This window comes from Esox lucius, chromosome 12, assembly GCF_011004845.1.
Source record: "Esox lucius isolate fEsoLuc1 chromosome 12, fEsoLuc1.pri, whole genome shotgun sequence".
Classification (NCBI taxonomy): Eukaryota; Metazoa; Chordata; class Actinopteri; order Esociformes; family Esocidae; genus Esox; species Esox lucius.
The window spans coordinates 5433820-5460878 of record NC_047580.1 but is presented as its reverse complement, the minus strand read 5'-3'; the positions used below and the strand labels follow the sequence as shown (position 1 = coordinate 5460878).

The 27059-nt window shown below is 41.6% G+C and overlaps 2 protein-coding genes across 5 annotated transcripts; both read left to right on the top strand.

Moving 5' to 3' along the window:
* The first annotated feature begins 704 nt into the window (after positions 1-704).
* Positions 705-12509, top strand: mybl2a (v-myb avian myeloblastosis viral oncogene homolog-like 2a). 3 transcript variants are annotated; one of them, XM_034296145.1, is made up of 9 exons: positions 705-764; positions 1078-1202; positions 2383-2488; positions 3441-3512; positions 7644-7736; positions 7843-8063; positions 8847-8967; positions 9194-9247; positions 9425-12509. In XM_034296145.1, exons 2-9 carry the CDS (start codon positions 1174-1176, stop codon positions 11285-11287), a joined length of 2559 nt encoding a protein of 852 aa, XP_034152036.1. In that variant the 5' UTR covers positions 705-764; positions 1078-1173; the 3' UTR covers positions 11288-12509. The 3 variants fall into 3 exon arrangements, with proteins under 3 accessions (XP_034152036.1, XP_034152035.1, XP_034152034.1); XM_034296144.1 differs by lacking the exon at positions 705-764 and adding an exon at positions 895-994; XM_034296143.1 differs by lacking the exon at positions 705-764 and having other exon boundaries at positions 899-1202.
* Positions 12510-14938: 2429 nt separating this feature from the next.
* On the top strand, positions 14939-26068 carry LOC105026342 (uncharacterized oxidoreductase At1g06690, chloroplastic). 2 transcript variants are annotated; one of them, XM_010897741.5, is made up of 8 exons: positions 14939-15049; positions 15395-15507; positions 17341-17441; positions 19743-19829; positions 21501-21648; positions 21774-21853; positions 21942-22035; positions 24980-26068. In XM_010897741.5, exons 2-8 carry the CDS (start codon positions 15396-15398, stop codon positions 25384-25386), a joined length of 1029 nt encoding a protein of 342 aa, XP_010896043.1. In that variant the 5' UTR covers positions 14939-15049; position 15395; the 3' UTR covers positions 25387-26068. The 2 variants fall into 2 exon arrangements, with proteins under 2 accessions (XP_010896043.1, XP_010896042.2); XM_010897740.5 differs by lacking the exon at positions 14939-15049 and adding an exon at positions 15069-15206.
* The last annotated feature ends 991 nt before the right edge of the window (positions 26069-27059 follow it).

The following is a 27059-nucleotide window of genomic DNA, read 5'->3' as shown; positions in this document are numbered from 1 at the left end:
AAGTCGGAAATTACACATAAGGCTTCCTCTCTAGTAGTTTTAAAGATAATCAGCAGTAGTTAGCTACTTAGCTATAGTAGTTACATTTGCACATGGAAACATAATTCAATGCTGAATATCAATAATGTTATGTCTTAGCCAATTACCTCTGAGTAGTGTACTCATAGCTTATGTCAATACAAAGAATTTGAGTAATGAGACAACCCTGTCCTTTTTAAACTAGAATATTAACAACCTAAACACACTATGTATACAACTTAGCTGTATGGGTACAGATAATTACTTATGGAAATGTATTATATTATCTCAGTCTGCCTGCCTAACCTTTTAAAAGTTATCATGCACATGCTATTGTTAGACCAGTTTGACAGCAGTTATACTGTAGTAAATTGTTGCCATATCTTTTGATGTTGGCTACTTTCTGTCATTTTCCTTGTCCAAGTGATCACACACTTCTTCCATTATGTTGAAGTGGGGACTCCATGGTGGCCAATCTGTGTTCTGTCAGCAGACGTTCTTTCCAAGCAGGTCTTAATCGAGTCCTCAAACCCCATATAACAACACCATATAACTAAATTGTTAAAATAAAATGTTTACTGTCTTATGGTTTCAAACTATGTGTCATGTGACTGTCAGTTTATAGTTCAAACTGCCAACTCTTTGAACCTTTCCTCATTTTGACCCGGAGTTGAGGGAGATGTAATGGGTGACGTTTTGTCTAAATTAATGCAGCCTACGGTCAACGTGAGTTCGTAAGAGAGAATGTATGTTTATACTTTCTTTAAAGTTATAAAAAACACAGGAGATTGGCATTCTCATATACTTTTTACGTATTATGTAGCCATCAATATCGCAATAACTCTTGAGCCAAACAAATGCGTTGTTTCCGGAGGTGATGCGCAGTATTGATGGTCTTGAATGTACACTTCCTACCCCAGTTCCCGGGAAAATCTGCAACTAAAATGCGCTAGGCGCGAGATTATACAAAGTGAAGGTTAGGCTATATGACTTTTGTGGTTTCGTTTTCTGCTTTGTTTGCAAACTATTGTAACGTTAATTTAAAGTGATTTGTTACAGTGAACATTTAGTTTTGATCAAAGAAATGGACTGCATGTGACACAAGACCGTGGCAGTTGGGTTTGGGAGGTTACTGGACCCTCTGAAGCTGATGTGATGATGGAAATGTCCTGTTGGCCGAGCGGGTAAGCCAATGCAATAAGCGACCATTAAGTAACGTACATCGTATTCAGCAGTAAAATTTGTCAATCTCATTAAGGAGAAAGGGGCATTGTAGCTGTCGAGTTTACTTTATCGGGAATTTGTATGTTACAGTAGTTGTGAGTTGAAAAGCACGCTGTAACGGCACATTGCCCGTTTACAAGCCGTTAATACCTTGGCGAGGACTAGTTGTTCGCTAGTATGCTAACGTTACCGGCTGTTTCACCACCCACCAGTTGCAGCCAATCAGACGTTTTCCATGTAAGAATGGAACTATTTATCAAAGTTATAGATATTCACTTCAACATTTATCGTGTATGTTGCATATGGCTTCAAGGTACTGGAATACTCAATTGATTAGCCTAAATGAAAGGTTCGCGTTATCTCGCAGCAATACAGTACCGTAGCCTAGTAGTACTTAGTTAGCTAACCTTAGCTAGTTAGCTATATTGTTTTCAATATGGGTGGGATGGGCCTTAGGAACTGTTACATGAACTGTGAACACGTTTCTACCATGTTGCACAGTTGGAAAGTCCTTTGGAATTTTGTATTTCATGTAAAGTATATGGACCAGGTTACATTATAATTGTGGCCAAAGCAGGACTTAGAGCTTTGTTAAGAACTGGGACCACTATGTCAGAATTAGCCTGCACATACCAAAAAAACTTGTAACATGTAGTCGGGGATCACTGTAAACTGTAATCGATTCTGTCTATAAAACTGGACTTATTTAACAGCTCAAGTGGGCCGTGTTCATTAAATTCAACTCAATGGCGCAGGTGCGTAAGTGCAAAAGTTGCTTTAAGTTTTTAGATATTATATAGACAGTAACAAAAATATTTTCTTGCCTGGCACCTTACAGTCATACAGACTGATATATTTAAATTTTTTATTTATTTTAATTGTGATGATTATAACCGACAACTAATGAAAATCCCGAATTCAGTATCTCAGAAAATTAGAATATTACTTAAGACCAATACAAAAAAAAGATTTTTAGAAATGTTGGCCAACTGAAAACAACGAACATGAAAAGTATGAGCATGTAAGTTTTTAGATATTATGTAGACAGTAACAAAAAAAAAAATCTTGCCATTACCCTGTATGTGTCCTGGACACCTGAGCAGAGGAACAGCCCATAATCTTTTCTACCCTTTACTAAAGCATGCAGAGTGAAGATGGCGAGGAGATGCTGTGTGTTGACACAGACTCTGATTTGGCAGAACAGCGAGAGAGTTGTAAAGTGAAGGTGAAGTGGACAAATGAGGAGGTGAGTGCTTGATCTGGGGCAGTAGAAGCAATTGTGTATTTTTAAAATATAACAAATACAATATAGAAAGGTTGCATGTTTAGAAAAAGTGTAATTCTTCTAACAATTGTATGCAAACCTGTAGGAGATCCCCATTGATAAATACCAATTGTTCTTAGCCTCTGTGCTCCTACATGAAATTGTGCATTTCCCTAATTATCCATATATGGTTAAAATCATCCATTACATTGCCGAAGCATGAAATAAAACAAATGAGCTTCCCATTCGGGAAAGTTTCCCAATCTACTTTGTATTTTCTCAGTCTGTTATACTATTCGATAATGGTTTAACACTAGTTTAAAATTTAACAAAGGACTATGCTGTATGGATTCTTATGATTACCAATTAACGGATGTTGTTCAAATTACATGAAATATCCTTGCCTGTTAAGAAACATTGGAAAAACAATTAAATCAACGCATTAATTGTTTCTTATGAAAAATCACATTTCAAAAATATATTTGACATATAACTAGTATACATATCTGAAGCATTTCCCCTTATTCCAAGAATTAGCACTGTGCATAAACATGGTCATGGCTGTGTACAAGTGTATGAACATTCTAGGCATATGGATACGTTTCACACTTTGCATAGCAATGATTGTGTACTTGGCATGGATAAATTCCACACTTTGCATAGAAATGATTGCATACTTGGTTTATGGACAGATTTGGTCGAGAACGGATTTGTGTCCCCTGGACTAAACTGGGTTGTAGTGGACCCATAACTCTAAAATGGCCTCCTTGTCAACTATATCTGTCAACTTTAACTGACCAGAGGCTCCCAGGTCAGACCTAAAAGTCTGACTGTTTGATACATGTGTTATTAAACACTTTGAATTAGTGGTGCTGTGTCAATTTAGGACTGGTACTGTATGTTCTTTCTAAGTTGTTTTCTTTCTTTCTTGCAGGATGAGAATCTGAAGATCCTGGTGCACAACTTTGGAAATACTAACTGGAAAACAATTGCCAGCTTCCTACCAGTGAGTATTGGGGATATTCAGTGCCTTTGGAAAGTATTCAGACCCCTTTTATTTTCTCCACAGTTTGTTTTGATATAGACTTAATTGATTATACATTTTTGTAAGCAGTCTACACACAATTCCCTTATAATGACAAAGCAAAATTAGGTTTTTAGAAATTAGTTGCATATTTATTTAAAATAAAATCTCATGTATATAACTATTTTTTATAATCAATTAATCTTTTCAAATTCATTGTTACTGCAATTAATCCGGGAAAATGTAGGAAGCAAGTGTTTTATTTATTATATTAGAGTTTTTCCTCATCTTGCACAATGCTCTCTTTGAAAAAACTTGAGATAACTTTTGAAATTTGTTTTATTACTGCTTTCAAATAAGGAACTATTCTTAATTGTTTTGATACGTAATGAATAATAAAGAAAACATTGCAAAATATTATGCTAAAATACCCTCCTAATTGAATGCTTTAACTGTTGGAATTCACCCACAACTGTTGTAAGGAGGAATAAGGAAAGGTAAGACATTGCTGAGAACAGAACTAGCAGCTTTAAAAATAGCTCACAGCCTGAAGTACAAAGACAACATTCATATAATTCAATTAATTGGATATGCATTTAGCTCAGTTTCTGTGACCTTCATAGCATGATCCCTCACAGCTGTATTGTTTGGAATTCTTAGCATACTTGACTGATAACCAAGCCCACAGCTTTAGTGGTGCTACTGCCAATGTTACGTTAATTCACTACTCATCAACACATGAAAATCAGTACCTCCAAATCCGAGGCCATGGTCCTCAGTCGGAAAAGGGTGGCTTGCCCACTTCAGGTTGGTGGAGAGTGCCTGCCTCAAGTGGAGGAGTTTAAGTATCTAGGGGTCCTGTTCACGAGTGAGGGAAGGATGGAACGGGAGATTGACAGACGGATCGGTGCAGCTTCTGCAGAAATGCGGTCGATGTATCGGTCTGTCGTGGTGAAGAAAGAGCTGAGCCGTAAGGCGAAGCTCTCGATTTACCGGTCAATCTACGTTCCTTCTCTCACCTATGGTCATGAGCTTTGGGTCATGACCGAAAGGACAAGATCCCGGATACAGGCGGCCAAAATGAGCTTTCTCCGCAGGGTGGCCGGGCGATCCCTTAGAGATAGGGTGAGAAGCTCGGTCACCCGGGAGGAGCTCAGAGTAGAGCCGCTGCTCTTCCACATCGAGAGGGGTCAGCTGAGGTGGCTTGGGCATCTGTTTCTGATGCCTCCGGAACGCCTTCCCACCAGGAGGAGACCCCGGGGAAGACCTAGGACACGCTGGAGGGACTATGTCTCCCGGCTGGCCTGGGAACGCCTCGGTGTCCCCCCGGAAGAGCTGGAGGAAGTGTCTGGGGAGAGGGAAGTCTGGGCATCCCTGCTTAGACTGCTGCCCCCGCGACCCGGCCCCGGATAAACAGAAGATGATGGATGGATGGATCAACACATTGGAGATGTTTTACTTAAACTCTTGGATACTTTGCACTGCTCGACTGAAAACAAACTCCATGTGCACAAGTAGCCCTCCGGTTTATTGGTGGTAGTTTCCTCCATCTTTGAATTTATTTTTTGGGCAGCATCTCACGCAGACCCAATTCAATTGATAAAGAAATTTTTTGCCAACTATTTTTATCATTGACAGCAATATTTTACTTTGTTGTTGCAGCTCTTATTCTGACCCTTTATTTAGTATTCTGTACTCAGGCTGCAATCACAACTTTGAGTCTTCTTGGGTATGAGTCTACCAACATTGCATAGGTAGATCTAGGCGGTTTCTCCCCATTGATGTTCATTGAGGTTTAAGTCAGTGCAGACCTTTCCCAAAGCTTGAGCGTTACCTTGGCTGTGGGCTTCAGGTCGTTTTCTTGCTGAAAGATTAATCTTTGCCCCAGGCTGAGATCCTGTGCTCTGGATCAAGTTTTATTTGAGGACCACTCTGTATTTTCCTCTATTAATACTTCCCTCATACTGACCAGTGTCCCAGTCCCTACTGCTGAGTAGCATCCCCATAGCATGTTGCTCCCACCACAATGCTTCACCGTAGGGATTGTTTAAGCCAGGTGATAAGGGGTACCATGTTTTCACTATATGGCTTGCGCATGCAAGTATAAAGCCAAATACATAAAAAAATATTAACTTTGACCAAAATGTTAAAGTCAGTGGAAAATTAGGTCTAACATTCTAAAAGATTCCATTAATAAAATGTGGAAAATGTTTTTTGAGCTAATTATTGAATTGTTTTTATTATAGTGTTCAATGTTTGGGGCAAAATATTTTCTTGTTTAGTGTAATTGTACTGTAAAAAACTGTAATTAACATCCCTGCAAAATAGTATTTCTTGAACCATTCAAGCTAGAGAGATCAATGTTTACTCTACCTGAACTTCAGTTTCTAATGTGTTTCAGTTGTTCGTTTTACAGGTGTGCTCATAAGTTTGCATACCCTAGCAGAAATTGTGAAATTTTGAAAATATGACTGATCATGCATAAAAAAACAGTCTATTTAAGGATAGTGATCATATGAAGCCATTTATTATCACATAGTTGTTTGGCTTTTTTGAAATCATAATGATAACAGAAATCACCCAAATGGTCCTGATCAAAAGTTGACATACCCTTAAATATTTGGCCTTGTTACAGATACACAAAGTGACACACAGGTTAAAATGGCATTTAAAGATGAATTTCCCACACCTGTGGCTTTTTAAATTGCAGTGTCTGTGTATAAATAGTCAATTAGTTTGTTTGCTATCACGTGGCTGCACTGAGCAGGCTAGATACTGACCCATGTGGAGCAGAAAAGAACTGTCCAAAAACCTGTGTAAAGGTAATGGAACTTTATAAAGATGGAAAAGGATATAATAAGAAATCCAAAGCCTTGCAAATACCAGTCAATACTGTTCAATCACTTATTAAGAAGTGGAAAATTCAGGGATCTCTTGATACCAAGCCAAGGTTAGGTAGACCAAGAAATATTTCAGCCAAAACTGCCAGAAGAATTGTTCTGGATACAAAGAAAAACCCACAGGTAACCTCAGGAGAAATACAGGCTCCTTTGGAAAAAGACGGTGTGGTTGTTTCAAGGAGCACAATACGATGATACCTGAACAAAAATGAGCTGCATGGTCAAGTTGCCAGAAAGAAGCCTTTACTGCACCAATGCCACAAAAAAGCCCAGTTACAATATGCCTGACAACACCTAGACCCGCTTCACAGCTTCTGGCACACTACTATTTGGAGTGACAAGACCAAAATAGAGCTTTATGTTCACAACCATAAGCGCTATGTTTGGAGAGGGGTCAACAAGGCCTATAGTGAACAGAATAACATCCCCCCCCTGTGAAGCATGATAGTGGCCCACAGATGTTTTGGGGGGGGTGTGACCTCTAAAGCCACGGGGAACCTTGTGAAAACTCATGGCAAGATGAATGCAGCATGTTATCAGAAAATACAGGCAGACAATTTGCATTCTTCTGCACGAATGCTGCTCATGGGACACTCTTGGACTTTCCAGCATGTCTGGAGTGGCCATCACAGTCTCCTGAACTTAATATCATCGAGCCACTCTAGGGAGATCTCAAACGTGCGGTTCATGTAAGACGACCAAAGACTTGACCATAATGACCTGGTGGCATTTTGCCAAGACGAATGGTCAGCTATACCAACCTGCAAGAATTCAGGGCCTCATGGACTACTATTACAAAAACTGCACACTGTCATTGATGCTAAATGGGGTGATACACAGTATTAAGAGCTAAGGGTATGCAGGGTTCTGTACATTTATTTCTTTGTTGCCATGTTTTGTTTTATGATTGTGCCATTCTATTATGTCCTACAGTTGAATGTGAATCCCCTAAGAAATAAGACATGTTTTGCCTGCTCACTCCTGTTTTCTTTGAAAATGGTACATATATTACCAATTCTCCAAGGGAATGCAGACTTTTCAGCACAACTGTAATAATCTTATTTGCAGAATTAACATTACTTACACCTCTATCTATACACCACATTTACTTCTGTAGATGTATTTTTTTGTTCTGGTATGGTTTTCCTCTATCAGCATTGATATTAAAGGCCTGCATATCTGTGCAAAAGACATACACGTTTATTTCTTACAGGGACGCACAGAGTATCAGTGTATGCACCGCTATATGAAGGCACTAGATCCTGATTTAATCAAGGGGACTTGGACCAAGGAGGAGGATGATAAGGTAAGCGATGAGAATGTATTTTTAATTATACAGAAGGTCCTTAGAGAGGAACATTGCTTTCACAACTACTAGTCATCCTTCCCCATCTGTCATCCTTGTTCTGTAGGTTATTGAGCTGGTGGGTAAGTACGGGACCAAGCAGTGGGCAATGGTGGCCAGGCACCTGAAGGGTCGCCTGGGGAAGCAGTGCAGGGAGCGTTGGCACAATCACCTCAACCCAGATGTTAAGAAGTCTTCGTGGACCCCAGAGGAGGACCTGATCATCTACAAAGCCCACTGTGTCCTCGGGAATCGTTGGGCAGAGATTGCCAAGCTTCTACCTGGAAGGTAATTCATCAATGCATGATTCACTGTTAACCTTTTTCTTCAGGCAGGTTTATGCTTTATTAGACAGGAGAGTGCTACTGAAGTAGTGTGGATTTGAACCCACTCTGCAGGAGTGTTAGTGCAGTGGCTTAGACTGCACTGCACTTTTCTGCACCACCCTAGGTCTCTGTGGTAAACTGGGCTGTCGGACCAGTTAACCCAAAATCTGTCACAAACAGAATTATTTAGCATTGTATAATGTAATTTTCTATTAAGGTGTGTGTTGTTATTTGTAATATTATCTTATTTAGTTTCCTTAATATTTTGTTTTGATGTTTCCACTTTAAGACCTGATTTGTTTCTCTATGAACTCACTACTCTAGACATTAAATTAATCTGCAAGTTGTTTCTTGTATTTATCCCCCCAGAACAGATACTCCTTTATTGTCTGTTCAAATCATTCTTGCTAACAATTCAATTATTACAAAGATTTCAACTGGTGAAATGTTTTCCTTTTTTCCTTTTTATTTAAAAGCAGTACGATGTCATAGAGAAAAACGTCCTCTCTTCAGAGAGCTGAACAGCGGGGTGTTCACTTAAACTGATGTCTACATGTTTTTCATCAGTGTGGTCCTGAATAAATGATAAAATACACTCAACTTGCATTCAACTCATTTCTACTGGCCCAGGGGACCGTCATTGAAAATCTAATCTATGTTGATATGACAGGGTTTGTGTAATGTTTTGAAAAGACACCATCGACAATTTGCTGGTGAATGACATATGGCTCTTCTTTTCTGACAGGACAGACAATGCTGTCAAAAACCACTGGAACTCAACCATCAAACGTAAAGCAGAGCTAGGAGCATATACTATGGACGAAGATGGGAGCCCAATACTACCCACTGCTCTGGAGCAGGGCGAGGTCAGCACTTATTCCTCACATATTAACCCAACTTCACTGTCCACTGCTCAAAAACAGGGCAAGGTTAGCCATTTGTATTCCTCACCTATGAACAGGCACCTTGTCACTTTTAACAATTAACTCAACATGTACTTGTACAAACAAAAAGAGGCCCATATGATTAGTATAAGTAAAGGTGTATTATGGATGAATTCAGTGGTTGCTAACTTAGGTTCTTTGCTTACAGGTAGATTTCCGTTTTGATGTTGTTTTAGACTCTGAGCCTGAACCCCCAGAGGTGGTAAGAACCCAGTCCTTAACTCTGTCTATTTGTACATACTCCCTACCAGTGTTATCATGTCTTTTGTTATGCTCTTATGAAGCATTATGCATTACTATTACTAAATTAATGGAGACTGTTAAACCTTTTACCTTAAAATAGTAAAACTGTCAACTTGTTTTGTTTTGCTCCCCGTAGATGAGGCAATACAGTGAAGCTATGGCTCCCTCATCAAAAATGAGACCAGCCAAGTCAAAAACAGTGGTGTCCCCACCTGTTTCATCCAAGAGAGACTCCAACAGCCCCTGTTCAGGCACCACCGTAACTTCGCCCCACCAGTCCCGCCAGAAGAACTTAACAGAGGCTGTGCTGCGAATGATAGCAGAGGACATGCTTCCCCTCAGCTTCGTGGAGGGCTCGGGTTTCAGGAGCTTCATGTCTGTGATCGGCCCCCAGTACCCGAGGCTGTCCCAGCGCACCGTGGGCCTACGGCTGTACGATGATGTGGAGAAGGCCATCAAGCCCCACCTGATTCGCGACCTCAAGTCCTGCTTAGCGGCCAGTGACGCCGTGGTCCATGCCACCCTGGACCTCTGGGCCAGCACCTACTCCGACCCAATTGTTGCAGTGCAGCTGCACTTCCTGGACGAAGACTGGCACATCCAACGGCCCACCGTGGCCTTCCGCCATATCGGCCTTAAAAACATGAACATTGCTGTGGCCCGGGAGCTGGAGGCAATTCTGCTAAGCTACGGCATGTTCCCCAGCAACCTAGGTTACCTCATCACCAACGAGGCCAAGCACACCATAGCTGCATGCGACCTCTTCTGCGATTACAGGATCATGTGCTCATCCCAACGGGGCGACCCGGATGAGGAGGAGATGCTAGCCTTTCTAGGCGACCAGGTGCCTAAGGAGGACTTTGCGGAGATCCAGTTTGGCACACGAGCGAGCTGTGTGGCCAAAACTTTGCAATTGGTGATCAAGGAGGCTCTGAAGAACTCTCGTGTGGTGGAGAACCTGCTGTCACAAGTGCACAATGTGGTTGCTTTCTTCCGCCGCAGTGCCTACTGGAACGAGGTTCTGCAGAAGGAGTGTGGCCTGTCCCTGGCCCCCTCAGCTGGGAGCTGCCGCTGGAATTCCACTTTCGAGTCGATGCGGCGGATGGTGCAGGAGGTGGTGTGGGGCTCAGTCATCACCCTGCTTGCCCAGGCCCGCATTGAGGCTAAAGACTCATCTAGCTCCCCGCCCATGGTAAGGGCCAAGCGGGAGCAGGTGGAGGATATCATCGGTCTGCTGGAGCCTTTTGAGGAGGCCATTCAGGTACTGCAGAGTGACGCAGTCACCTTCTCCCTGATCATCCCCTCTCTCATTGGCCTGGACAAGACTCTGGAGACCCGTTCCACTAACTACAGCCACTTCTCCAAGGGTCTGCGGTCTGGCCTGCACACACACTTCCAGCCCCTCATCCTGCAGAGGGACTTGATCCTGGCTACAGTGCTGGACCCCCGCATTAAGCTCCAACCCTTTGATGACGCCAAGAACGAGACGGACAACACCTACCTGGCCGCCCTCTCCAAATTTCAGGTCAGAGCACTAATGGAGACATCGCTCAGCGATTCCTGGAGCCCAGCGCATGTGAAACAGGAAGAGAGTGAGGAGAGCCAGGAAGACTCTGAGGCCTCCAGCTCTAATAGTGGCAGTGGCAACCTCAAGCGCAAGTCTATCTTCAGTTTCCTCCAGCCTCCAGCGAAGACGTCCAAACTTTCTGAGCTTGACCAGTACTTGTCAGAGCCTGTGTTGGATGGGGATGGGTCAACCCTTATTTTCTGGAGAGACGCGTCACGGTTTCCCCAGCTCCAGAGGGCCGCCAGGCAGCTTCTGGCTGTACCAGCCACATCAGGGGGCTTTGACCGACTCTTCCCCATGGCATCTTGCATCGTCAGGGCGAAGAGGAGCAGACTACCCCCTCACACCACCGAAAGGCTGCTGCTCTACAGGGAGTCCCTGAGGGGGAAAGACGGGTGGAGGTCCAATTCCAATGTCTCCTCTAAACAGTGAAAGAAATGCTGAATCCAGTGCCTCTTACTGCTGTTTTAATGTCAGTCCTGTGTGTGCAGGGTTTCTTACCGTAATCTCTTACGATTTTCATCAAGTTGACAGAATTGGACAAAAACCTGCTCAACAAGGGTTGAGCCTTGATGGCTAAATGTCATGTCAAGAAATGTGACGCAAAGTAAATATACCTCTTTAATAATGCTATTTTTTCAAATTATGATGGTAATGTTGGACATTTCTGGGATGTAAATGTTTGGTTTTGGTACATTATGTAATGGACATTAGAGGGAGATGGGGAAACTTCTTTGAGTGTGTCCTGAAAACATTCTTCACTTGTTTGTCTGGGTTTTCAAACTGCAAACAGATTTAGAAATTAAATTTTCTATTAATTTTTCATTACTTACAGAAGTTACTGCTTACCATCTTCTCTAAGGATCAAGTAGCATATAGGAAATCTGTGTTATCAAGTGTCATTTGAGTTCATATTGAAAGGGGAGTGGATTTTCTGGTTTATTTTTTCTTCAAACAAATTTTAATCAATGGACATTGTTTGCATACTACTGTAAACTTGTCTCATTGCATGATGGTGAACATAATTTCACCAATAGAAAGATGTGCTTTTCTCTACCTCTTCATAACTTTGTCAAAGATTTTTATGACTTAACCAAGACTGTGCTCAAGCTGTTATTTTCATTGAGAAGCTATACCAGAAAGGGTAGAACCTAGGAGGAGTTGGGCAAAGCAGGCACCAGTTAGCGAGATCGTATTAGCGCATTCCAGCCATTTGTTGGGAAACTTTTGCTCTGAAGTGCATGTTTGCAACAAATCAATTCACTATGCACTTCCAAATGCATCTTTCTAAACTTCAGCAGCAAGTAAAAATAAATTTTACTGTGATAACATTCTTCTTTTGGGAACAAAAAATAGACTGAGCTGAGATGTTTAATTAATGAGACAATTGTCAGTGTATTTGGCCTGTTTCCATCCAACAATTTGACTGCCCTGGCTCTGGTTATCTTTTCCCTGTGGGCTGTGGAAATAACAACCTGAGGCTTCAGATTTGGTAGGCTGTCAAGCTCTCTGTCCCCCTGTGTCTTAGTTCAACTTCAACAGGTTGCAGTTGCTTTTCATGGTGAACTCTTACTTGGGGACAAATCTCAAGTCATGTTGGATTAGGACTTTGATAAACTGCTTTTTATGTTGAATAAATGTTAATTTATTGGTATCAAATGGGTCAACATCAGTTGTAAGTGTACTTATATAAATACAATACCCCAAGAATGTATTTTAAAGGTGCAGTACAGGATTTGAATGTATATGGGGACTGTTTTTGTTGGTATTGTATTCAACTGGGTTAGGCAGTGAAGAGTTTTTATTGCCTTGGCACAGCTTGTATTTAGTAGTGGTCCAACCATGTTTTCTTCTGAGATGTCTGGAAATTTCAGTATTATATTCTTCTTGGTTTTGTGAATAAAATAATCTCATTTTCTAAGACTGAAAGCTTATCAGGATATCCACATATCTGCCTTGAATGTATGAAATGTATCATTGAGGGGGACAATACAAAACTTTCATGAGCAACCAGTGATAATGTTTTATAAACCTTTCAAATAGTACTTTTTCCAAATGTCAACCTCCATATTTTGTTGGGCTTTATCAACTTGAAATGTCTAGGGAATCTATGGACAATAAAGACTTTCATTTTCTTTATATTTTTCAGTTTCATGGACTTGTTTTTTGCTGGACTGCGTAAGTGGAGCTGGCTGAGAAGAGTGAATGTTGCTGACTAAAAGTGGAAGTGCTTCAGTCAGTCAGAGCTTTGGGAATGCGTCATCTGTCTGCTTAATGCGTATTGCAGAAGCCTGCAGTCATGTGGACAGGCATCTTTGTATAGTTAGTGAAAAACCAAAGTTGAGGATGTGAGATCATGTCAACAATACTGATGTGATTTGGTATGAACAAAAACATTAAAAAAGCTAGATCAAGTAGCTAGGTTGACTAGATCAAAATGTTTTTAAATAATCTATACTTGTTCATTTGTGAAAAACAAATGAACATCAGAAAATTCTAAAAAGCTCTTTCGGAGGATTTTAAAAGAATATTTCAAATAAATTCTATAGTCATTATTTTGTCATAAACCAAAGTTGACAACAAGAATATACTGATGCGATTTGGGACTAATATCTCCAAATATGCAAAAGCCATACAAAGAGAACCTTTAAAAAAAATGTTTTAATCTACAGCGGACAAGTATTTCATACACTGCCGATTTTGCAGGTTTTCCTACTTACAAAGCATGTAGAGGTCTGTAATTTTTATCATAGGTACACTTCAACTATGAGAGACAGAATGCAAAACAAAAATCCAGAAAATCACATTGTATGATTTTTTTATAATTAATTTGCATATATCCATCGCCAGCACATTAACCTTGTCCGGCCATCAGTAGACCAAAGAGTTGTATCCAGATTAGGGAACAGGAGAACGTTTGAATATAAAACAATGTTTACCGTTGTAAGGAAAATACAGCCACATTGGCTGAACTTTCTGCATAGGCAGTAGTTTCCACTTGATACAATATAGTGTTTTAACTGGGAAAGCTGGCCAGAAAAAATATAGCTGATATCTGGACAGAAATGCTTTCCCCAACAACAACAAAATCAACATCAAAACTAAATCATCAGTGTCTTTTAGACAGCTAAGTAGCAAGGTGTCATCATTTCAATACTATTTCAAGGCCATAATGTAATACCATTTTCGTTGATGGTTATTCCTTGGATCCGATCCTTTCAAAGGCTATAGCAGTTATTGATGTTAGCCAGTTAGCTTTGGAGCAACATATCTGGCAAGTTGGTTTATGAAACAATGTCATTGTGGTGATCTTTTCATATAATATACTGTTAAGATATTACATTTGGCTCTGCATTATCAAGGTGTTGTATAATGAATTGCATGTCCATGACTGCATTGTCCATATTGTCCCCTACTAACAAAAAGGTAGCTAACAGGCATTAGGAAGGCAAACATTCTTGTGACCACATCAGGATTTCGAAATGGAGGGCCACACATTGTTTTGTAATTTCTTAGTTATATATAATTTGCTGTCCAGAAAAGGGTGCTAATTAAAACATCTATACAAGAGGTCCATTATCATGTCTAAATAATTTAAATCCAGGTTCAGATGGGTGAAAGTGGGCTGGTGAGTTATTTTTTACTTCCCCTCAACAAAAAGTTATTAGGCTACCGCGGGCCGGATGGAATTGTATTGCGGGCCGAATTCGGCCCGCGGGCTTTAGTTTACCCAACTGTTGCGATTAGCTTTTCCACTATTTTTCTCCTACAGAAAATGTTTCTACTTTCCCCACTGGCGAGTGAGGTTCACGGGTAGGCTATTGCCGACGTCCCAACCTAGGTAGAATTCCTCTCACCACCAAGGATCCATTGAAAATTATTGAGCCGGCCCGTCCAACGCTTGCTGTCTGAAAGCACCTATAGGAGTAAACCAAGCCAGAATAGGCCTATAACTTCCTAATACTATTAAAGTAAATAAATAGCTACTCCCCCTCCCTGGCTCACAACACTCACTTCTACCCGCGGCCCTGCTTGATTAGGCTTGCCAAGTTTTCCTTTTTCTAGTATGTACCAAGACCTACAGAAGAATGTACCGCTTTCAGTTTACAAATGACTACCAACCTCCAGGGGGCAGTAACGCCCACTGAACGTCAGTGTTCCTGCCTGGGATAAAATACGCTTCGGTTAAAATACGTAAGTCTACGCTGCTTTAATGTTTTGTAATATATTTTATTATCTACAGCAAAATGTGCTATCTGAGTCTTTTCAATAACGACACCGAAATTATATCTCTAAGAAATGTAAACCGAGTGCAAAATGTTGTAGTCGTCATTGTATGTCGTCGTAAAATGTACGTTTAATATTAACTCCTGTTTGACTTGACAACAACCGTACAGTGTACCGGAAATTAACCTACGTTTCGGTGATAGCTGTCAGTTCAACTGATGAGCACACGACAAAATTACAGTGCATATGATCACGTCCTCAGTGGTTTTATTGAGTATGTAATGCACTATGTTTACGACATTGCATTTTTAGGATGACACAAGTGCCCAAAGTTCGGCTGGCAGGGGGCTTGGAGGTCTGCCGCATCCTGAACGGCATGTGGCAGGTGTCAGGTGCGCATGGTCCGGTGGATCAGACCAAAGCAGGTACAATTTACTCAGATCAATGCCCACACGTTTTAAGGGTGTTAAAGTGACAAGTTGATGTCTTGCATGAGTAAATACAGCTCTGGAAAAAATCTAGGGACCACTCCTAATTTTTCTTAAATCAGCATCTAAGGCAGCCATTCCATTCCAGTGTGTGTTAAATTCCAACACAGGCACACTTCATTTTACTTCATGAGGTACTGATTAGGTGGTTACCTGAACCAAATCTGATTTAACAAGGAAAAGTATAAAAACCACTGCTGTGGTCATCACTATCCTCTTGCAATAGGACCAGTTGGATGGTAAAAACCATGCAAGTAGTACCTCAAAGTTAATTTGAATTAAAAAATAAGTATTCCGCATGACAAAAGAGTTGAAAAGAAAAGCTTTGAGTTAGGAAAAGAAGGGTTCTATTCTGGCTTTACTGGCAGAGGGATACAGTGAGCGTCAGGTTGCTTCCATCCTGAAAATTTCAAAGACAGCGGTTCATAAGAACAGGGTAAAGCAACAGACACTGGGGACAACAAAGCTACAGAGTGGCAGAGGGCGAAAACGACAAAGATGACCGTCAGCTCATTTGAATGTCACTCAACAACCGTAGGATGACATCAAGTGACCTACAAAAAGAATGGCAAACAGCAGCTGGGGTGAAGTGCACAGCGAGGACGGTTTGAAGCAGGCTCCTAGGGGCAGGGCTGAAGTCGTGCAAAGCTAGAAAAAAGCCCTTCATCAATGAGAAGCAAAGAAGAGCCAAGCTGAAGTTTGCAAATAACCATAAGGATTGGACCGTAGAGGAGTGGAGTAAGGTCATCTTCTCTGACAAGTCAGATTTTCAGCTTTGCCCAACACCTCGTCATCTAATGATTAGACGGAGACCTGGAAAGGCCTACAAGCCACAGTGTCTCGCACCCACTGTGAAATTTGGTGGAGGATCGGTGATGATCTGGGAATGCTTCAGCAAGGATGGAATCGGGCAGATTTGTCTTTGTGAAGGACGCATAAATCAAGCCAAGTACAAGGTTATCCTGGAAGAACACCTGCTTCCTTCTGCTCTGAAATTGTTCCCCAACTCTGAGAATTGGTTTTTCCAGCAGGACAATGCTCCATGCCACACAGCCAGGTCAATCAAGGTGTGGATGGAGGACCACCCGATCAAGAACCTGTCATGGCCAGCCCAATCTCCAGACCTGAACCCCACTGAAAACCTCTGTAATTTGATCAAGAGGAAGATGTATGGTCACAAGCCATCAAACAAAGCCGAGCTACATTTTTGTGACAGGCGTGAGAGACGCGTCAAACGCTTAAAAAATTATCATCAGAGGAGTCTCTAACTTAACACATTAAACAGTTCATATTTATTACAGTTAAAAGGGTTGTGGTAAGATGCTGCCCATCTGTCTTATCTGTCAATAGAACACATTCCCTTTGTTCTATCAATACCCAGGCTTCACACAAGGGGCAGGCTATCCTCCCACATGGGTAACCTCTTCACCCCCCTAACAGGTCTTACATCATCTGGACAAACAATAGATTGGCAGATTTACGAGTAACCATATAATCTGCTGATACCTGTCAATGATGACCCTAAACATCAGATCCCCCTCTCCTACATTCCTTTTCTCATCCAAACATGGGGACTCAGTACCTTTAACTAAGAACCCATTTTTACATGTATAGGACTAAGTATACATCAGTTCAAGAATTTCCACAACATCAACTACAGTATTAATGATACTTTGTTCCTTTGTTTTTTTAATGATGATTCTGATTTAATTTGCAGAGTTTTGTTGAGCAGTTTTTAACATACTGACTTTCCCATATCTCAAATTTAAGTTCAGGCGATGCAAGCCTATGTTAATGCTGGCCTGACAACATTTGACATGGCAGATATCTATGGACCAGCAGAGGAGATTTTTGGACACTTCAACAGCCAGGTATGAATAAAAATTTGCGCCATTGTAAACCTATAATAATCAGTAAATTCAAGATTATAAATGTATTGGATGTTAGGTGGATGTAAAGATTTGTATTATTAGATTGTAATTAACATTAATGTCTATACATGCAAATGTTCCCAAAGGTTTCTTCGTCTGTACACAGTCAAACCTTTTTTTCCTTAGCTGGAATTATTTTTAAGAGAACAGTTTGGTTCTAGATATTTCTGTAGCTGAGTGCATTTGGGAATTCATAGTAGAATTTACAGCATGTTATCTGAAATGCTGTTGCACAAGGTTCATCGGCAAATCTGTGACTAAAACAACAACAAAGCAAGTGGAGAAACATAACCCCTCCCAAATTCATAGAGCAATGGATGTAATGATTGATGATCCATAAAATCTAAATCCTATTTCAATTTTTAAGCAATTCACTTGAATTCCATGTGGGAGAATTTCAAAGCTAAGACATTAATGCATACACACAACAATACTGTACATTAGCAGGTACACAGTATGCAATGAAGAATTATTAGACTGTGAACATTTTGACAGGTTTTACCTTACAAAAAGTTATATACACTTGAGCTTTCAACATCTATTTCATTTCTTATTAACCTACACCAATGACTAACTTTATCTAGAACCTTGGAGTGTTAGACAGCATTTTATCCTACTTCTCAAACTAAGGATTCTGGTACATTACACCAATGTAAAAGTTAGCTAGGAAAAAATTTAGCAAACCAACTACAAAAAATGGCTAGCTAAAGACTAGTAATCTTATACACAATCATTTGTATAATATGGATAATAAGTAGTCTAAATTCTCCTAAATAACTCTGTCATGCCAAGTTTCTTTTTGGTGCTTTTGAAATGCGCTCATATCATTGGTATAGCAATAACAATTAGGCATAATTGAAATAGTGACTTTTGAACATAAAAATGTAATACACAAATATTATTTGGAATTTTTGTTTATCCCATTTGTCTACCCTCACTATTTAATAATATTACATTTGGGATTATTGCCTTGCCTCGTTACAATTCTACAGCAACTCAGTGGTAGAGCCAAATATGGAGACCTTTGGTGTCCTCAGATGCACGTTTCACCAAGCCATTCTGATTATCATGCTGCTTGCTCAATCAGGACATTTTGTCTGGCACACGCGCACAGGAGGTGAACTCATTCCCTAGCCAATTACCACAATTGAGCTGCTGCCCAACCTAGCACAAGTAAACGTGTCTAATATCTACCTGTCCACTCTGGGCAATACTGAGCCTATTTTGTGCCAATCTCCTGGGCAATGTCGTTATACTGCAACCAGGATTCAAATAACTGGCCTCATTATTGACAGGATTGAGACCTAAGTCATGAATCAATGTAAACCTAGCTACTTACAAATCCTGTAGCCAAGTAAAATTCCACATGCACAAACTGTAATTGGATGGAACTATTCTTCTTGGTTTAATGCCTTTTTGGTCTTTATTCATGGTTATTTAGAGTTAAGCTGGAAGTGACTATGACAAAAATATATATTATTTACAACATATAGAGCAATAATGGAAGTGGTTTTGGAGGAATGTTTTGGATGGAACATTAAACGGGTCTTATGACTCAATGTGATCATAAAAAATCCAATAGCACTCAAGAGTAGGGGTGACCCAGTATCTAATAGAGCATCTGACCAATTACGCAATACTTTATTCTACCGTAGATTAGGGGAGCGATTGGGCGTGGTAAGATCTGATCTCAGTCAGACAGTTTAGTCCCTACACGTGGAGTCTTGCTCTTAAACACATTGTGAAATTCATTCTTAAAACACAGATTTTTTCCTGTTCCATTTGTTTCAATATAAAATGGTTATTCTTTATTTTGTGTGGTCATTTGTATTTATAGCTTCTATTGAATTTTAGACCATGTCTGTGGCCGACTTCATGTCACATTTATACTTGATGTGTTCTGTAATCCTAATGGCATTGACCCAGTGGAGTCCATCACCTGGAATAATGTCCATGGAGAACACATCTGCTCCTTTGTTCCGCTCTCTCAAACTGGACACATGGAGTACAGTATGCTCTGCTGTTTTGTGGGGACAGGAGAGATTTAGCAGGTCTCCTGTGTTTGCCTGATACGTTTCTTAGAGGCAATTATGTAAATTGAGAGGATGCAGATCTACAAAGTGTGAATCACAAACAGACGCTGCATGTTTACAAAATACATGAAGATGTTAATATATTGAATACGTTTTAGTTTATTTTAACGAATAGCACTGATAGTAATTATAGCATTCTGTTTGTCAGGTAAAATCGAAAGCCAGCGGTGATGCATTACAGCTGCTGCAGGGTTTGACTAAATGGGTTCCTCGACCTGGACCAATGGACCGTAAGGTAAGCTTTAAAGCAGAACAATAACACATTTTAAAAATGTCTGTGCCTAAACCTCCCTGAATTATGACTCAACGGTCTGTCTAAGAGTGCAGGGAGGGCGAGTTTGACCAGAAGCGCAACAACACCTTTTACCAGCCCTATCTGTTACATAAACTAGCACTAGTCCCGTGCACAACACCCAGAGCTAAATAAATGGACAATCACAGGCTTCTTGACGATCTATTATCGGGGAGGTCCTTTTGCCTCCATCCTCATTTTGCATCCTCATTTTGCAGAGTCCCTTCTGCACACCACTGTTGTAAAGAGTGGGTTTTTTTGGCCCATGAGTGTGATGAATTTACAAGGCAATTCTCCTCGGACTTCTCTCATTTACAAGGTGTTTTTGCCTACAGAACTGCCTCTCACTAGGTGTTTTGTGTTGATAGCACCATTCTTGGTAAACTCGAGAGACTTCAGCAGGGGCGCCGTATAGGGGGGGAAAGTTAGGACAATTCCAAGGACCCATGACTGACAGGGGCCCCAAAAAATAGGTAACAGCTGCGCAGAGGGGACTCAATTGGATTTTTTGTCATGGGGCCCAAAATAACAATCATACCTTGATTAAAGCCAATTAGATTACGTCTCTTCCCCATTCTATTATTAGATCGAAAAAACTGTTTCACCATGATGTATGCTTTACATGGGTTAGGGTTAGGATATAGAAGCACATTAATTATGTTTTGCTGTTTGGCTATCTGCGTTAATGATCTGGTGTACCTAATAAAGTGGCCAGTGAGTGGTTATTTCAGAACACGTTTCAGCCAAGTTTCAGATAAAGTCTAGCTGTTGCAGAGTAAAAATAAGATAATAATAATTCCAGGGACTCTGGCTTTTAATTTAAACATCCACACCAAACCTGCTGGACACCTATGTTTATGTTCCAATTTGGTCCAGTCCACATTTAGTGAAAGGTATTGTTTTGGGTGTTTTGAAGCTGATGGTGTGTTTATGTGAGCATTTTCATCAATTGTGCAGAGGCTACTGCTACATGTAAGTCCAGCTGCGGGCCAGATGTTTTAGAAAATGTTACTGTTGTCACTACTCTACCCAAATATATCACAGAAAAATTATGTTATATCTCAAAATCCATTATACTTCCCTAATTTAGTATAGTCCCTGACAGAATCTTTATTTATTTTATATTTGCTGTATTCAATAATGTTGTATGCAGCTCTGCAGTGATTGGGGAGTGGGGTATAACCCTATAAACATAGATGGTGCTGTTGCTGTTACCTCGCTTTACCTGAGAGATTTCCAAGTTGTCCAATGCGAAGTTAGGGGAGTTTAAGCACATAAACATTATTCTTTAATTTGCCATTGTTGCCGTTTTTAGAATAGATTTGTGTCTGCAAAACCATCCTGCAAGTCCCATCCATTCATCTGAAAGGCACAATCAGAATATTCCTAGGAGTCAGTCTCACCCGCCAATTAACAATTTCCACCACTAGAGGGTGTTGTCTCTCAACACTGTGACTGTGTTTTCAGCTTCATGACTTACATCCTGAGATGAACCAATGTGAGAGAGAACAAAGACACCATGAAGTAGAATGAGACTCGATCAGAAAACTAAGCAGCCCTCTCAGGGTAATATTATCTGCCCCTGGTTTATGTTTTAATACGTCTGGTGACTAGGTGGTGGAGAAAGCCTTACAGCGGTCCATGAGCCGTATGCAGGTGGAGTCTCTGGACTGTGTGCAGTTCCACTGGTGGGACTACAGGGACAGAAGATACCTGGAAGCCCTGGGGCACCTTTCTGACCTGCAGCAGGACGGCCTCATACGTAGGTCACCTGATACCTCCTAAATCTTTCCCAGGCACACACGCGCCACACCATCTACAGTGCTGTGTAGTCTAAGACAGTTTGCTAAGTCTCAGTGTACTCCATGCTTTCTTCTAACTATTCAGGAGAATTGTCCCTTACTAACTTTGACACTCAAAGGCTTGAGGAGATCTCCAACAGAGGGATCCGCATCTCCAGTAACCAGGTACAGTGTCTTCACTTCACAGTGCATGAGTCCCGATCGGCTTCCAGTATTGTGTATGCACATCCATTCCACTAATGTCTCCTTCCAGGTGCAGTACTCCCTGATCGACCAGCGGCCCGCCGCTAAGATGGAGGCGTTCTGTCTCTCTCATGGCATCCAGCTCCTGACCTATGGAACACTGGGTGAGAACAGGACAGAGGTCAGGGCCTCATCATAGCCACTCAGCTCCCAGTGGACTTAATTAGAGTTCAGCATTTTAAGAGGATGAAGAAGCACAATCATTGTCAGTGTTGTGAAAGAGTTGGTGTTTAGTTTAAGGGTTGGGGTAACTCCCTATGAGTCTGGCTTAGGTCCCTCTGTCCTCTAGATATTGGCCATGCTAAGTAACATTCCCTTATGTAACCATACTGACCAGTTATTTACATTTTATGATTTACAATATCATATGACAAATCACATAACTGAAGACATTCTCATTAGTGTTCCAGCTAGGCAGGACCACTTGATATTCTGTTTTTGACTCTGTAAATTATTGTTGCTGTTATGTGTTTGTAGTCCAAGACACATTCTGACCCGGTATTGAAAGAATGCCACTTTACAGTTTTTCTGAATTGCTAAGCCACATTTCTTGAAACCTGCTCTCCTTTTCTCTAAACTGTGAACACAAAACCCAATTTTCAAGCTACATTCACAAAACCTCTGACTCCTCTTGCAAAACCAAACATTTGACCCAAAACCATTTTAACTTTAATCAAAATCACTCACTACCGTCAAAAACCACACAAAACCAGCTAATGTGCAAACACAACTTAGCAACCATTACACACTACATAAATAAATGCAAAACACTGTGGGATAGCAGGAACATTTTTATTCTTGTACTCAGATTTAAACAAAAATAAATAAAATAAAGCTTTTAAAAAAACTGCAGCAGAAAAGAGAAACAAGTTATGTAAAGAAAAAAATAAATAAGACATGTTTACAGCATTTATTCTGCCTCAGGATCACGCCGCTCTGCTGGGTGAGGCCACAGGACTTCATCCACGTCACATGCTATGTTCTCCCTTGCAAGGCAACAGGGAAAGAATCCTTTAGCATGCCGAAACCAGCCCTGGCAAGATTCCACGCTGATGTCGCCACATGCTCCAGTCATTGCTTGAATTAGGTTCTCCTGTGTGTAAGGGTTATGGTCATACACTTTCCATCTCCATGCCGAGAAAAACTCCTCGATAGGGTTTAAGAAGGGAGAGTATGGTGGAAGAAAGACATTAATAAAATGCTGCTCATTTTGAAACCAGTCGTGTATTCTCGGACCACGGTGAAAGCTCACATTGTCCCAAATGACAACATACATGGGACGCTCCGCCTCCTCGCGCTCCCTCTGCTCGAGCAGAGCACCCCGTAGACCATCCAGGAATGTTAGTAGCAGTTCGGTGTTGTATGACCCAACAGTAACATGACTGTTGAGAACCCCATAGCTGCTGATGGCAGCACAGATGGTTACATTTCCACCACGCTGGCCAGGCAGTTCAATAATGGCACGTTGACCTATCACGTTGCAACCTCTTCTTCTCCTTTTGGCTAGATTGAATCCATCTTCATCCATGAAAATGTATTCATGAGGCATAGCCATTGAGTCAAGCTCAAAGATTCTCTGTACACAGTGAAAACTACATTTAGTTCCATAAATGACACAGTAAGATGTATACATGTGCTGCTTCCCAAACTACACAGTACTTTCTAGTACTGAGTTTACTTACGTGCACATATTGACATCGTAGCTCTTTCACTCTCTCACTGTTTCGCTCAAATGGTACCCGATAAACTTGTTTCATCCTTATCTTGTTGCGTTGCAGGAGACGATCAATTGTTGACGGACTCACACTATTTATTCCCTCGAAATCTACGTTGTCTTCTACAATCCGCTGCTGTATTTCATGCAGTGGAATTGCATTGTTCTGACGGACCACATCCACAACAAGTGTCTCCTGGTGTTGTGAGAACATGTGTGTCCTTCCACCCTCATGAGGCCCTCTTTCAATTCTGTAAAAAGAACCCCATTTAGTTAGAAGTATACACATACACACACATTTTATTCAGTAAATGTTTTAAAAACACAGTACCATGGAAAAGTTCTGTCTCATTGTCCCCTTTCTGAGACAAGTATACTTTACCTGTTTTCTTCTCTGAAGGTCCGGATTCTAGAAGCCACTGAGAAGCTGCTTAGGTTTGGTTGCACACGTTGCCCTGCCTCCCTCATAGTCATGCCATGCACCAGAACATGATCTATGACAGTTGCTCGAATGTCATTTGAAATTATTGATCTGCTTGGTCTTTGTCCTCGCCCACTACCTCTGACACAGACTCCTCTTCCTCTTCCACCTCTTCCTCTGTTCTGCTCCATTGTTGGATCAACTCATGCCATTTGCATTTGACCAGGCTGAAATACTGTTTTCTAATTGTGTGCACTGATTGGACACATGTGTTTTCAATTTTGAGTGGTAGTGTGTAAAGGATGAGAACAGTGTGTTAGTTGTGTTTAACTTCTGTAGCCTGTGTGCACCATTCTGGGTACAAGTGTATGACACTGCAAAGTTGTGATCTGTTTTGGTAAATGGGGGCGATTCAGATTTGCAAATTGTGTCCTAAACAGATGAATAGAGTTTAAGATTTTGACAACAGTGTGATTGATTTGATAAAAGAGTTTTGGCAGTTGCCAGTTTAGTTTTTACAATGGGATTTAGTGTTTTAGCAATTCAGAAAAACTGTAATAGCGCATGTTTTGCTTTCATACATTTTGATGCATATAAAATGTTTTGCTTTCATACATTTTGATAATATTAGTAGTGTGACCCAGACGGATACGCTGTTAAGTTAGCGTTTTCAGAAGTCCATACTGTTATTGAATTGCCATGTGGTGTGTTGTGATGCAAAATGGTGGGCTTCTAAGATGGAGACCAAACTAACGCTGCATCTCTGCTGGTTATCCTATTCTGTGTTCCCTCCCATTTTCTGAATGTCCTTCTTTTCATTTATCACATCTTAACCCTCTGTCTGTCGGTATCCACCCCCTTCCTCATGCATGTATTCTTACCCTCTCTACCTCTGTACCCCTTCGCCTCTCAGCTGGGGGTCTGCTCTCAGAGCGTTATCTGGGCAAGGAGGAGCCTACAGGCAGGGCAGAGCTCAGCAACGCCTCCCTCAGTAAGTATAAGAACGTGATTGACAGCTGGGGAGGATGGGGGCTCTTCCAGGAGCTGCTAGTCGCCTTGGACACGGTCGCCAAACACCACAGCTGCTCCATCGCCAACGTGGCTACACGCTATGTCCTGGACCGCCCGGTGGTGGGAGGAGTCATCGTGGGCTGTCGTCTCGGCATCGCTGGGGCGGAACACATCGAGGACAGCCTGCGCAGCTGCAGGCCAGAGTTGGCACTCACACCAGGAGACCTGCGCCCCGTTGAGGATGTTCTGCAGCGCTCGCGTGACCTCATGAGCCTAATCGGAGACTGCGGAGACGAGTACAGGAAGTAGAGGGGGATGAAGAAGGACTAGAGCATCTGGGTTGGGAAGAAGAACAGGCACAAAATCTTCAGCGCTGACGTTCATAGGACGTGTTGACGTTCATATGACGGGTTGACCTTCATGTGACGGGTTGACCTTCATGTGACGGGTTGACCTTCATGTGACGTGTTGACCTTCATGTGACGGGTTGACGTTCATGTGACGTGTTGACGTTCATGTGACGTGTTGACGTTCATGTGACGGGTTGACCTTCATGTGACGGGTTGACCTTCATGTGACGGGTTGACCTTCATGTGACGGGTTGACCTTCATGTGACGGGTTGACCTTCATGTGACGGGTTGACGTTCATGTGACGTGTTGACGTTCATGTGACGGGTTGACGTTCATGTGACGTGTTGACGTTCATATGACATTGATACATATATTAGGAAGATGATGGTAGAAAGAAAAGTGGTTGGAAGAGAAAGCAATATGAGGGGAGTGACATGGGAACTGTGAGAGTGCATACAGACAACCTTTTGTTTTGTAATGTTTAATGATATGGTGTGTGGGTGTGTATATATAGTGCAATTGGGTTTCTACATGTATGGAGACGTCTTTGAATTAAATATACAATGGGGGTGCCAATATATATACTTTTTTTTGGCCCTCATATAAAATGCTCACAAATCAATAAACATAAAAACTAAATTTGTTCGTAAAATATTTGCTCTTACTTATATTAATTATTTCCTCTTTGTAAGTTTACTCAGTATGGAAATGTGTTTGAGTCACCCTGTGATGGACCTTTGTGTGTGAGTTACCAGGCGTTAGATGTGGGATGCCCGCAGGCTGGTCTGTCTGGGGACAGTTACAGTAGGGAAGGAGACCATGGTGGAGCCCTCCCACTGTCTAGCCAACTGGCAAGTAGACGCCAGGCTGCAGGGTTGGGGGTGAGGGCCAGCTGGGAGGCAGGGTTGGGGGAGGCTATGGTAAGACAGCTGCTGCAGCTCACAATGGGGGGGTGGGGGGGGGGGTGGCACGGACGGACGGACAGACAGACGAACGGCCGACCATATCCTGTTTACGAACCCTCTCACCGGGGGACGTCCCAAAACACTGAGGCCATGATCCCCTGCTAGGCACCTTGGGGTCGGAGGTGAAGCCGCCATGTGTGATGGTCGGGGTCAGATTTATGTTGTGGGCTTTTGGTGTGGCATCTGTGGTCCTCTCATCTGGATGGATGTCCAAATGTTTACAGAACATCTCTGTTTGCAGTTTCTTCCACACACCCCCATGCAGCTGGGCCCTTAAATCTTTCAATAGGCTTTTGAATTATTAACACACATGAAATATGCACAGCGCGTGAAGGATGTGTGCTTGTATGTTTAGCTCTCAATACTGAATGCAGACAGGGCCTTGACTCTATAGCGCTCCCTGCACAAGGTTTAATCAGGTGTGACTCACATGTGTGTTGCCATGTTGGCTGTACTCTGCAGGGGTGTAGAACGATAGAAATTGAATACATTTGCAAAAAAAGTGAATCGGACCAAGGGGGTGTGAAGACAACTTTCTTTATTTGGCGTGAAGCCCCGGTCAGGGGGGTGGGGCTTAAAACAGTGTTCAACACCAGACCCATGTGCACTCAAACACACACTCGCTCAGGTAATGTACAGGTCGCTTGTGAAATAATTGGACAGAA

What these genes read in the sequence shown, in the direction of transcription:
- mybl2a (XM_034296145.1), top strand. Translation starts at nt 1,174, where the DNA reads ATGATGGAAATGTCCTGTTGGCCGAGCGG. An exon ending in CCAAGGAGGAGGATGATAAG is followed by an intron (nt 7,737 to 7,842) that starts GTAAGCGATGAG and finishes CTTGTTCTGTAG; the next exon opens with GTTATTGAGCTGGTGGGTAA. An exon ending in CTGCTCTGGAGCAGGGCGAG is followed by an intron (nt 8,968 to 9,193) that starts GTCAGCACTTAT and finishes CTTTGCTTACAG; the next exon opens with GTAGATTTCCGTTTTGATGT.
- LOC105026342 (XM_010897740.5), top strand. Translation starts at nt 15,103, where the DNA reads ATGTGCTATCTGAGTCTTTTCAATAACGACACCGAAATTATATCTCTA. An exon ending in TTGGACACTTCAACAGCCAG is followed by an intron (nt 17,442 to 19,742) that starts GTATGAATAAAA and finishes TCTGTTTGTCAG; the next exon opens with GTAAAATCGAAAGCCAGCGG. An exon ending in TCCGCATCTCCAGTAACCAG is followed by an intron (nt 21,854 to 21,941) that starts GTACAGTGTCTT and finishes GTCTCCTTCCAG; the next exon opens with GTGCAGTACTCCCTGATCGA.